At 42.4% G+C, this 14,029-nt stretch overlaps 1 protein-coding gene across 1 annotated transcript in view; it reads left to right on the top strand.

Moving 5' to 3' along the window:
- The window catches only part of LOC126095097 (cholinesterase 1-like), a 100,573-nt gene that overhangs the window by 73,091 nt on the left and 13,453 nt on the right, over positions 1-14,029 (top strand). Inside the window, exon 8 of the mRNA XM_049909793.1 lies at positions 1,255-1,378. Within this exon, the coding sequence (XP_049765750.1) occupies positions 1,255-1,378 (124 nt within the window). The remainder of the gene's footprint in view (positions 1-1,254; positions 1,379-14,029) is intronic.

Here is a 14,029-nt window from a genome sequence, read left to right as displayed (position 1 = left end):
GGAGGAGTATATAGAGGATCTATACAAGGGCGATATACTTGAGGGTAATATTATGGAAATGGAAGAGGACGTAGATGAAGATAAAATGGGAAATATGGTACTGCTTGAAGAATCTGAGAGAGCACTGAAAGAACTGAGTGGAAACAAGGCCCCGGGAGTAGACAACATTCCATTAGAACTACTGGCAGCCTTGGGAGAGCCAGTCCTGACAATACCATCTGGTGAGCAAGATGTATGAGACAGGCGAAATACCCTCAGACTTCAAGAGGAATATAATAATTCCAATCCCAAAGAAAACAGGTGTTTGACAGATGTGAAAATTACCGAACTATCACTTTAATAAGTCACGGCTGCAAAATACTAACACAATATTTACTTAATCTGAAGAACCTGTGACAGAAACAGGTTATGCGTATTTGAATGTAGATATATCGCTCACTAGATTCAGACACCGCTGTAGTATTTTCATGACTTTATGCTATCAGTATTTCTGCTCCATATCCTCCTGCCTGCGCAATCCAAGAAGAATAAATTGCGATAAGGAATTCCGGCGAAGAATTACTGCTTATGTAAAAGCTTGCCACATTTTATGTACCAGTAGCCGTTAGTTAGGAATTGTGATGGTCCACACATTCACTGAAGACTTTGCCAGTCATCGTCGAACGTGTAATAGAGTCAGCAAAACTCGGCATGGAGCAGCCGATGAACCTCACAGTCATCATTGACATCTGAAATGACACAACGTCGCATTCATTCTGTCAGAGAGTAGATGCTGCTCGGTATTCAAACTGTGTTATTTCAACTGAAATTCTCGATCTTTCGGAAGTTTTCGACCGCTGCCTTCGACGAAAGACAAACTTCTGACCACATCAGGGATAAAGGCAGGTACGAAGTAGTTTACAGCAATGAAATCAACTCTCAGCCCATAGACTAATTCATTCCCTTCTGTTTGTATAGTCTAAGTGAATCCTTTGGCCAAGTGGTAAACAGCACTAATAGCTTACTGAAATATTCCTTTGATATTTCTACCTACCAGAGGCTTTAATACAACAGAACTGTGAAGCAAACCAGACGAATATGGGGTTCACAGGTCTGTTTCTCTAAAATTGTTGTTATGAGGGGAAACATAGGGAATAAATACAAAAATTTATTGGGAAATATGACAAGGACAGCCTTCTACAACGTTATCTGTATGTGCTGACACACTTGGCAGATGTCTCCATTTATTTTTACAGGGTAATTGTTTATTTGCAGCTGTTTTCAGATCTGTACTTCATTCAACCAGCGAATTCCTTCGCTAGGGCAGTGGTGGACTCCAGCAGTATACCTGTACACTTCTATTACTTCGACTACAACGGTCCTGGCTACACGAAATACGGTAAGACTGCGCCATTAGGCGTTGCTTCCATCTAAAGCGTGATCACAAATTCATACAAAAAGTTGGATAAAACGCCATAGTGTTTCCACTACAATTTTATTTCGTAGGGCTACTTCTTCTAAGCTCAATTCCACCACACTTGACAAAGACCCAGTTACTGAAAAATGTTGTTTTCTTTATTGGTTAATACTACGTTGTGACTGATTTTCTCAAACATTTCTTGTACTGCGACGAATTACGCGACATAAACAAGCATACCAATTTTTTTTCTTCATCGCTCATACAGGAAGATAGCACAGATTTAATCCACATCTGTCAGCCAGTAACCTTCACACACATACGCATTTATCGTTAAAAATTACGTGTATACGCTTCGCTTAAGATAGCAGGGAGCTATGTCCTAGGAAGGTAAGAGTATATTCAGTGCTTCTTTCACCGACAACAGGTAATATTTACACTATTGCACAAGCAGAATAATGAAAACCCACACTGTAGTATCCGAATACGCACTAACCAGTTCTCTGAGCTGCGAGAAAAATGGGGCATCAACTGTGACAACGATTGTCTGGAAGGTCCCCGACAAAACTGGCGACCAACACTCAAAGAAATAATTTTTTTTATTGTAATATCTAGTTAACCTCAGTGTGAAAACATGGTACTACTACTTTTCCTATCACAACTTAATCCAGGACAATAGTATGTTATCAGTGCTTGCGTTAGCACAGCTGAACCCACTGAGAGAGAGAGAGATATCTCAAATGTATTAACTAAAAAGAAGTACGAAAAAATTACAGTTAGATCAATACTATGAAATGAATACCCTTAGCTACATACAGGCGTTGATATACGTCAACGGAAACAGTTGAAAATGTGTGCCCCGACTGGGGCTGGAACCCGGGATCTGCTTTCGTGGCAGACGCTCAACCATCTTTTTTTTTCTTAATCTTATTTTGTTCGTTTTAGTTCGTTGCATCTGCTCGGGGCGGACGTCGCAAGGCACCAGGTTCAGTTAATGGTTTATCAATTAACTCAGTTTTTTATTAGAGAGGGCAGCTAACCCTCAGACCAATTCTATACTTATTCATATTTGCCCCGCAGGGCATCCATCTGAGCTGCCGAGTAGAAGCATGAAATACTTCCAGCATAAGGCAGCAACCTGAAGTGATTCAACAAAACTGTAAAAAAACCTTCAAAGATGCACAGAAGTTTTTCATTATTAACAAACGACTAGTTCTGGACTTTTTCAATCATTTTTCAAGTCATCCTGTAGCAAAAAGTATGAAGTGCTCGAAATTGCCTGTTGGGTTCTGTCTCGGATTCCTCGGACTAGTTCATCTGATGATTTTTCTGACGTTTCGCCAGCATGAGTGTTAGACGTCAAAGTTTCACCCTCCATTGCTGCTGGTGAACTGGAGCCGAGCTCGCGGCCGCAGACTACATGTACCTGGCGCGCCAACGTCCAAGCCTTTCTTCGCGGTCATTTTCGGTGCGGTTCTCTTGCTGTCTGCGACGATCGTTCGGTGCAGCACGGGAAACCAGTATCCGTTTACCCTGAGTCTTTCTACTTTCCTGCTGAAGCTGTTCTTGTCTTTGTGTACTTCTGTAGCTTCTCTGAATAAGCGGGTGCGATAACTCTTCTCCACAGCCAGAACGTCTGTGTCGGATAATTTTACTAAGAGGTCGGCCTCACACAGCGCGTGCTATGTCACGGCCGATTTCTCCACCTGCCCCAACCTGCAATGTCGCTAATGTTCTGTGATCCTGGTGTTGATTGATTGTCCAGTCATTCCAACATAAACTTTTCTGCATGTGCATGGTATGTGGCATATTCTCGACATTGCAAATGGATTCCTTTTCTCCTTTGCCAATTTGAGGTACTTCCTGATCTTCTTAGTCGGTTTTTAAGTAGTCTTTACGCAGTATTAGCGCATACGGCCGATTCTGTCCGTCACTCTGGGAATGTATGGTAGAAAGGCCATACCTGACACTGCTTTTTCCGATTTGTATTTCACCGACTGCTTGGCCTGGATATGAGTACGATGCCCGTTACGTGTTTTAAGTGCAACAGAACAATTATTTTGTCACCGTAGGAATCCACAAGATTTCCTTCTTGATCTCTAATTGATGTAACTAATTCTCAAACTATCTCACAGCAGTTTGCATGTGAATAGGCGAATCTGGTTATTCAACAATCTATATCCAGGTGCTACAGCAAGCTGGACCTGTTGTAACATGTGTTTGGGAGCAGCATTGTGAAATGAGACGTAATATATGTTACAGTCAAAACAAAGGACGTCAAAATTATGAATATTTACTGGATGTTCTATTATTAATAAGATTGTTTTTTTTTTCAGGAATGTCTATCTCAAAACCTAAAACTGAACCTATATTATCATCCAGCTTAAAATCGACATACACACTACTCCTCATTTCGCATCATTTGAGAATATTGTTGTAGCTGAAGGTTTCACATTTTTTCATTTCACCTCATTATTTTCGTTACAGTTCTTAATGTATGACTCTGCCTCCCTCAACAAGGTGGAAGTAATGTCACCGAATTTATAAGTGGCGTTTTTAAAGTAACTCTGTCCAAAACTTCCAGATCACCTATCTCATTACAAAAGTACAGGGCTATTACAAATGACTGAAGCGATTTCATAAATTCACTGTAGCTCCATTCATTGACATATGGTCACGACACACTACAGATACGTAGAAAAACTCATAAAGTTTTGTTCGGCTGAAGCCGCACTTCAGGTTTCTGCCGTCAGAGCGCTCGAGAGCGCAGTGAGACAAAATGGCGACAGGAGCCGAGAAAACGTATGTCGTGCTGGAAATGCACTCACATCAGTCAGTCATAACAGTGCAACGACACTTCAGGTTGAACGCGTGCGGGCAAGTTTACGCGTAGCCAGCGGAAAATTGGCCCATGCCAGAACTGTAGACCGACAGCGCCGACTTCATCTTTCAACAGGATGGTGCTCCACCGCAATTCCATCATGATGTTCGGCATTTCTTAAACAGGAGATTGGAAAACCGATGGATCGGTCGTGGTGGAGATCATGATCAGCAATTCATGTCATGGTCTCCACGCTCTCCCGACTTAACCCCATGCGATTTCTTTCAGTGGGGTTATGTGAAAGATTCAGTGTTTAAACCTCCCCTACCAAGAAACGTGCCAGAACTGCGAGCTCGCATCAACGATGCTTTCGAACTCATTGATGGGGACATGCTGCGCCGAGTGTGGGAGGAACTTGATTATCGGCTTGATGTCTGCCGAATCACTAAAGGGGCACATATCGAACATTTGTGAATGCCTTAAAAAACTTTTTGAGTTTTTGTATGTGTGTGCAAATAATTGTGAAAATATCTCAAATAATAAAGTTATTGTAGAGCTGTGAAATCGCTTCAATCATTTGTAATAACCCTGTAGAAGTTATTGTTTCTCGATGTAATGATTGTTACGGAAATGTAAACAAATAAGGATAGCAACTGAAGCAACGAATACTATCCTTATAGAAGATAAAACTGAGACTTATATGTCGTCAGGAGAATGTAATTCCATTACATCAATGAAAGTAAATAAATTGACTAAGGCAATTTCATATGCATTATGAGGCTAATGACAGCTCTCATAAACTAGTTTTTACTGGATTGGCTAAACGTTACACCACGTTCGATGGCATCCGTTGAGAGACTGTCTTTAATTGCTAAAAAAATTTGCTAATTTATCTAGAGAGCAGACGCTTGAAACACAGGTAGCCGTATCTCTGATTTTAGGTGATCGAAACGAACTGTCGCTATACTTTATTGTCTAGTTTTTGAAATATCTCAGTATTTCCGGAGGAGGTGAAAGATTGCTGATGCTGTTGTGTATATAGCAAATCCATAACAGAAGATCCAGTTTGAAAACGCTGTTGAGAATGACGTCAGATTTGAACAGTATGTTATTGATCCAAGGGAAACGTCAAGGAACAATAAAAAATTTAACGAAAATTTTACCAATAGGTTGTGCTGTAAGCGTCATAATGTAAATGTGGTCCGCTACAAATGACAGATTAATCGCAACATGACGGCTATGGTTTGAGTTGCACACTATAACAACCCTACTGTTCAGTGTGAATAACTGCACAAGTTCTGCGTGTTCTACTGTTAGTTAGTAAGCCCTTCCATCAAGGCAAGTTGTACCACACCGAATGAGAAAAATCGGTTTTCAGTTGTCCTGAGGTCAAACTCCACACAAAATTCAAAATGATATCAATTTCTAATAGTCGTGAGACTGGTGCAGGATATATTGAATATGCTGTCCACCATTTTCTGCCACAAATGGGAATCGTAAAACAGCATGTTCCACTACAGTTCGGAGTGTCTCTGGAGTCATGTTCAGAATGTCTTGCGCAAATTACACCTTCAAATCAGCTACATTCATAATTAGAGCACTGAACGCAACGTCTTTCAGATAACCCCATATCCGGAAGTCCTACAGATTAAAATCAGGTGATTTGGACGGTCCGTTTTGCGGAGAAGTAACGGCTGATAATTCCGAGATGCTTGTTGTGAGGTAACGGGCGAGTTGTGGCGTCCTGAAAATATTCTAAGTTCGGTGTTGGCGTGGCTGCATGGGCCGCTCGGCAAGCTGGGGCTCGTCAGCGACCACGTGGTGCCGTACGTTAGCCGGAGCAAGAGGGGGTAGCCCCAGCGTGTGGTCCCGGCCGACCTTGTGGCTGGGAATTCCATGTTAACGCTGTGTCGCGGAGTGGGCTTCGTGTCGATGAAGGGGATTTGTATGCCACGGAGTGCCAAAGATGGCGGACTTTGTGAAACTATAATGGCAGACATCACACAGCTCATGTAGAAATTAATAGTAGCCAGATGAATCCTGATACTTCAAAAAGAAACATGTACATTACCATAATTTGCACGACAATTCTGATGGTGTAATCAGATTTCCAGTATCTTCATTAGTTTAAAGTTTGTATCTGACGAAAAATTATGCAAGTAACACCGACCAACGAATTTCTAAAATCTAAACGGTTCATCCGATTTTGTCGATCGACATGTCTTTAGACAGCTATTACGAGGTGCATTCAAGATCTAAGGCCTCCTTGAACTATATATTCGACACTAATATCAGTGGTTGTCAATAATTTAACATGTCACCCTTTTGCCCTACCCATCCTCAACCTCTAGCGGACGTTATTGCCCCCTTCTCCACGCGCCCCTTCCCTCACCCGCTCCAGTATGTTCTCCTGATGAGTCGCATTCGTACCAAGTTTAGCTGACATTCCTCCAAGCATGCCAGGGTTAAGCTGTGCGTCTCAACCCATTCTACTGCCGCCTCATGCCTAGGAGTAAAATGTCATTAGGACTTTCATCGACCACACCATAAACTCCGAATACTACACATCCAAAACCAATACAGCTTGCTCACACCTTTTGCATTTTAGGCCACCCCATCCCCAATTTTGTAAGTAATACGAGGTGCATTCAAGTTCTAAGGCCTCCGATTTTTTTTTCTCTGGACTGGAAAGAGATAGAAACATGCGCATTGTTTTAAAATGAGGCCGCGTTCATTGTCAATACGTCCCAGAGATGGCAGCACCGTACGGCAGATGAAATTTTACCGCCAGCTGCGAGAATGAGAACTGTTTTAAATACTTAAAGTGGCGACGTTTTCCTTACTTGAACAGCGTGCAACCATTTGTTTTCTGAATTTGCGTGGTGTGAAACCAATTGAAATTCATCGACAGTTGAAGGAGACATGTGGTGATGGAGTTATGGGTGTGTCGAAAGTGCGTTCGTGGGTGCAACAGTTTAATGAAGGCAGAACATCGGGTGACAACAAACCAAAACAACCTCGGGCTCGCACAAGCCGGTCTGACGACATGATTGAGAAAGTGGAGAGAATTGTTTTGGGGGATCGCCGAATGACTGTTGAACAGATCACCTCCAGAGTTGGCATTTCTGTGGGTTCTGTGCACACAATCCTGCATGACGACCTGAAAATGCGAAAAGTGTCATCCAGGTGGGTGCCACGAATGCTGACGGACGACCACATGGCTGCCCGTGTGGCTTGTTGCCGAGCAATGTTGACACCCAACGACAGCATGAATGGGACTTTCTTTTCGTCGGTTGTGACAGTGGATGAGACGTGGATGCCATTTTTCAATCCAGAAACAAAGCGGCAGTCAGCTCAATGGAAGCACACAGATTCACCACCACCAAAAAAATTTCGGGTAACCACCAGTGCTGAAAAAATGATGGTGTCCATGTTCTGGGACAGCGAGAGCGTAATCCTTACCCATTGTATTCCAAAGGGCACTACGGTAACAGGTGCATCCTACGAGAATATTTTGAAGAACAAATTCCTTCCTGCACTGCAACGAAAACGTCCGGGAAGGGCTGCGCGTGTGCTGTTTCACCAAGACAACGCACCCGCACATCGAGCTAACGTTACGCAACAGTTTCTTCGTGATAACAACTTTGAAGTGATTCCTCATCCTCCCTACTCACTTGACCTGGCTCCTAGTGACTTTTGGCTTTTTCCGACAATGAAAGACACTCTCCGTGGCCGCACTTTCACCAGCCGTGCTGCTATTGCCTCAGCGATTTTCCAGTGGTCAAAACAGACTCCTAAAGAAGCCTTCGCCACTATCATGGAATCATGGCGTCAGCGTTGTCTGCAGGGTGATTACGTCGAGAAGTAACGCCAGTTTCATCGATTTCGGGTATGTAGTTAATTAGAAAAAAGATCGGAGGCCTTAGAACTTGAATGCACCTCGTAGTGTAAACCAAAATTGATATAAATGACAGTCATGTAAATTGAATAGTACGTGAGTTATTGGAGTTCAAAGTGGGCAATTACTATTGATCGCGTCAGGCCATAAGTCCACAGCTACTGGCTTACTTCTGTTCTATTACTTTCGTATGTGTTTATTTAATTTATGTAGTAATTTAATAATGTGTGTTAGAGCGTGTTTATGATCAAGACGTAGGAATATTTATTTAATTTCAAGTTATTTAAATGTAAATCCAGTATTTCGAATGTGTTTAATTATGTATGTGAGTGTGCAATGGCTTGGAGACAGGGCGGGAGCGCTCTAGCCAATCACAGCGATCGTTCCAAAAAGGACACGTGGTGAGAATGTATCGAAGTGAGGGAGGAGCATCTTTTCGAGAGAGGACAGGGCAGTTGTGAACAGTGTGGCACGGGGAATAGTCGCACAGGGCACGAGGAGTTCTGGACAGTAGGGCGCGGCGGAAGGATGGTCGCAGGAGAGACTTGGAGAGTGTGGAGGGGTTTGCGCGTCGTCGCAGGAGATAAAGTACTTCAGAGTGCCGACTTGTGCACTTGTGAGATTTCCGTGGCCTCTGCAGTGAAGACGTAGTATGCCTTTAGAAATGAATATCTCGTGGGCTATGTTGTTGTTCATACCTAATTACGTGAAGTAGGAATCTATTGTTTCCTTGTTATTCAATTTATATTTTATTTAATTGCTATTCCATCGACGCCAATAAGTGTTTTGCAGTAATAAACGGCATTCTCAAAAGTACTTCTGCTATCGTACTCGTAATTTAAAGTAGTTAAAAATAGTACTTGCAGATTTTATTTAATTGCAATCTTTCATTTATAAATTTCTGTCACACTCAAAATTCGCAATTGTCGGGTGATAGGAACCTTAGACCATTCGATTCATGAGTATATTCATACTGTTCGCTGTAGACTCAGCAGTGTTTGGACTGTAATGCGGCAACTATGTATCCCAGCCCCTAGACAGCGAAACCAGCCAAAACTTTTAATATTTCAACCCTGAGTCTGAGGGTAAGTAGTTGAGGGCCACCACATCATTTCATTTTGTTATTTGAAAGCCCGTACTATGCAGCAGGTGCTTCACTGGCTGCGCACTGTACGAAGGAGCGCCATTTTCTACAATAATGATCCTACCCACAGATACACGCTGTTGAACGGTTGGAATCACGTAGATGCACAAAAGACTATCCTAACGTTTACCAGTGACGGTACAAGTAACAGGACTGACAGGATTCATCTCCTCGAAAAATTACGTCCTGCAATGAACGATTCGGCCTGGAATCCAAGTGACTGGACTATAATTGTCTTCGAACTGAGACACAGTGACCAGTTAAGACATGTCGGAGAGGCCGCAGACAGTGATGGGATACCAACCTGACTGTTGCCCACCATACAACCCGACAACCAGGAGTGATGGTCTGGAGTGTCATTTCTTTTCATATCAGGACCTCTTTGGTTGTCATCCACGGTACCCATACAGGAAAGATTTCAGCAACATAATCCCGCCCGCACACGCCGAGATTTTCTACTGCTTGTATTGCTTGCCAAACCCTACCTTGGCCAGCAAGATCACTGAATCTCTCCCCAACGGAGAAAGTTTGGAGCATTATGGGCAGGACCCTCCAACCCACTCTGGATTTTGACGATCTAAAATCCAGTTGGACAGGATTTGGCACGATATCCCTCAAGAGAACATCCAACAACTCTACCAATGAATACTAAGCTGAATAATTGCTTGCATAAGTGCCAGAGGTAGACCAACACATTACTGACTTGCTCAATTAATGAAGTTCTGTCTCTTAAAAAATCACCCAATTTTTCAGAAACTGTAATCATTGTTTGTGTACATCATCACATCTAACGATTTTCGTCCTATTCGGATAATTCATTTTTCTTTTCTTAGAGTGCAGGCGCAGTCTAAATCACTTCAGCAATATAAACGTAAATTTCTAGTACACGAGTCTGGAAACTAGAATGACATTGGATATTTCACATCTTTGAATAAGAGAGATATAATAACACTGGATAAAGTGATATCACATTCAACATTTAATTTCAACGATATTGTTTATGGTAAACATAATAATACGAAGCCATATTTTTCTTGGACCTCTTTTATGTGTGCCAAGAACATTTCAAAATTCTGCACCAGTTAATAGAGACAATGCTAATGGAATTACTCTTTTCAGAGAAGAGAAACATAATTTGAATCATGCATTCAGCGATCATATTCACCTGTATATGACTTTTAACGCATTCCTCCAAATTTGCAGATGACCATTAGATACAATTTTTTTTTATAAACAAACTTAATGATTTAAGTAATGGATATTTTCATATTATTTTCTACAGTTATATTTGTGTTAGATGTCATCTGCTATGCATGAGCAATGGTATACCATAGATTGAGATTACTGCTTACAATCATTCCAGATATCGATTTAGCATTATGATTGTCAATAATTGTCTCTATTCCACTTGACAAACGAATACTCTAAAAATGTTGAAGTTATGGCATAAATCTCTGCAGGAAACTGGCGTTGTGAAAAAGGTAGTTGAAGCTGAGTCTTGAAAGAGCATTTATACCTGTTTCTCAGAGACCAGAGTGATAGTGATAGCTTTTTCAAAAGATAAACAAGGCAGAAAATGATGAAGGAGAGGGGTCAAAGAAAACATAGTATCCGTGAAAGCAGATGTAGAAGAAAAATATGAATGAAATGAGGAGATGGTGATACAAATGAGAAAGAGTCACAAAAGAAAGTTATGGCATAGGCACGGGGTAAACTGGCAACATTATTATTTAGTAAACCAACATAAAAATCCGTGACACGGTATACAGCAAAATATGTGGTCCAACAGCCAAGTGTGGACGGTTATTAATCCATAAATAACAGTTTGAAGGGGATGATTTAATTATATATGAAGTAAGATAATGGGGAATGAGGAGACTGCATAATATGTTTCATAAAATTAAAGTTTCTGAGAGGAGTTACACGGTATTACATTTTGAAAATTATGTTAAAATACACAGGGCAAACAATGTTGATAAACAAAACAACTTCTTCTTCAGAAGCTATAAACATACAACATCGTTAAGCCTCCTTAGATAAAACTGCATAAGAGTCATTATTGACAGGTCATGACATACGTATCAGTATGAGACAGAACGAAAATGCTCTTGGTGTTCGCGACTGAAGACAGTTCCCACAGAATCACCATCACACGTCAGTTTTGATGACTGGAATAATCCAAATAAATTGGTGGAGTGATGGGTTTTCTTGTGAAATTCAAAAATGGTGGGCAATAACACACATGATAATAAAATAAAATGAGATGTTGTGTATAAGAACATTCCATAAGTTGAAAGACTACCATAAAAATGCGATTTGCACATTTTGAAACAGTTCATGTAGTTATTGCGTGGGATTCTGCATATCGACCAGCGCACATTGGATCTTGGGAACAGATGGCAAGGGACTGTGTTCAGCTGCAGAAGCGAATTGAAAATATGCACCGAATTATAGCACCAATGTTATGCACCTAACTGGAAACTTAACAGACTTGAGTGTGTAAGGTGCTGCTCAGCTGACCACCTCTTTATTTCGTTCTCCCCTGTAGGTAGCGGCTGGCGACTGCTAACAGCTCTTTTGACATGTGAGATGTGGCAGGTGGCTTAAACACTCGTTAGATTTTTTGACGCAGAGTTGTGGTCAGGCGATATAATCATGCAACACAGAAACATAGAGGGGCAACAATAGCACTGTTTCAGTTTCCCGAATTCACACATCAGTTTCCTGTTACTTCTGATATGGAGATTCATCAGGCAAGATGTGGAGGCGGCCTTGCCTGCGGCTGTCGAGCATACGGGTTGCAGTCGTCTGCAAGTAGTTGCTCACGTCGGCCCCAATGATGCCTGTCGCTTGGGTTCTGAGGCGATCCTCAGTTCGTACAGGCGGCTGGTGGATTTGGTGAAGACGCTGGCCTCGCACGCGGGGTGCAAGCAGAGCTCTCTATTTGCAGCATCGTTCCCAGAATGGATCGGGGTCCTTTCCTTTGGAGCCGAGTGGAGGGTCTCAACCAGAGGCTTCGTCGACTCTGTGACGGTCTTGGCTGCAGATTTCTAGACTTGCGCTATTGGGTGGGGAATTGTAGGACGCCCCTAGATAGGTCAGGAGTGCACTACACAAAGGAAGCGGCTACTCGGGTAGCAGAGTACTTGTGGCGTGCATGTAGGGTTTTTTAAGGCTAGGCAGTAGTGCGAGGTGTCATGATGAACACTCACCAGTCGACGTGCAGGCAGGGAAATCAGGACACGCTCAGTGTAAAGACACTTCAGCTATCAAGATATTAACAGTAAATTTTCAGAGTGTTCGGAATAAAGTTCCTGAATTTACTGCCCTCCAGGAAGCGTGTGGCGAGCAAATTATTCTCGGGACTGAGACCTGGCTGAACCCTAAGATAGGAAGTTCTGAAATATTTAGTGAGGGTTGGAACGTGTATCGGAAAGACAGATTAGACACCGTAGGAGGTGGTGTCTTCGCTGCAGTTGACAAAAATATTGTGTCTACTAAGGGCGAAGTAGAGTGTGATTGTGAAGTTATCTGGACACGTTTAACAGGGCTAGGAGAAATAAAGTTAATTGTTGGGTGTTATTACCGGCCACCAGGTTCCACCGTGACAGTTCTAGAATCATTCAAACGGAGTCTACACTATGTATCGCAGAAGTACGCGGATCATGCTATATTAGTCGGAGGCTATTTCAACCTACCTAATATAGACTGGGATGTCTATGGATTCATTACAGGTGGTGCAGACAAGCCGTCGTGTGAATTACTTTTGAACACATTATCCTAAAACTGTCTTGAGCAGCTAACTCGACAGCCAACGGGTAATGGAAATATTTTAGATCTGGTAGCCACGAACAGACCAGACCTAATCGACGGTGTCAGTGTTGAGACAGGGATTAGTGATCATGATGTTGTCATTACGACTATGGTTACGAAAGTTAAAAAGTCGGTCAAGAAGGCTAGGAGAGTATTCTTACTAGAAAGAGCTGATAAGCAGTTGTTAGCATCCCACTTAGTAAATGAATCGACTTCATTTACTTCCGCCGGCCGGAGTGGCCATGCGGTTCTAGGCGCTTCAGTCTGGAGCCGCGTGACCGCTACAGTCGCAGGTTCGAATCCTGCCTCGGGCATGGATGTGTGTGATGTCCTTAGGTTAGTTAGGTTTAAGTAGTTCTAAGTTCTAGGGGACCGATGACCACAGTAGTTAAGTCCCATAGTGCTCAGAGCCATTTGCTTCAGGTACGATTGGCGTGGAAGAATTATGGGCAAATTTCAAACACATTGTAAATCACGCATTGGTCAAGTATGTGCCGAAAAAGTGGATTACGGACGGAAAAGACCCATCGTGGTTTAACAGCGCTATTCGGAGAATGCTCAGGAAGCAAAGACAGTTGCACTCGCTGTACAAGAAAGATCGGGAGAATGAGGACAGGAAAAAGTTAGTAGAGATTCGTGCTGCTGTAAAAAGGACGATGTGCGAAGCATACAACCACTACCACCGTCATACCCTAGCAAGAGATCTTGTTGAAAACCCAAGAAAATTCCGGTTTTAACGTAAAATCGGTAAGCGGGTCGAAGGCTTCCATCCAGTCACTCACTGATCACTCTGGCCTGGCAACGAAAGACAGCAAAACGAAAGCTGAAATTTTAAATTTTGCATTTGAGAAATCTTTCACGCAGGAGGATCGAACAAACATACCGCCGTTTGAGTCTCGTACAGATTCCCGTACGGAGGACATAGTGATAGACATCCCTGGGGTTGTGAAGCAGCTG

The sequence above is a fragment of the Schistocerca cancellata genome, chromosome 8 (assembly GCF_023864275.1).
Source record: "Schistocerca cancellata isolate TAMUIC-IGC-003103 chromosome 8, iqSchCanc2.1, whole genome shotgun sequence".
Taxonomy (NCBI): domain Eukaryota; kingdom Metazoa; phylum Arthropoda; class Insecta; order Orthoptera; family Acrididae; genus Schistocerca; species Schistocerca cancellata.
This window is presented reverse-complemented; position numbering and strand designations above follow the sequence as displayed.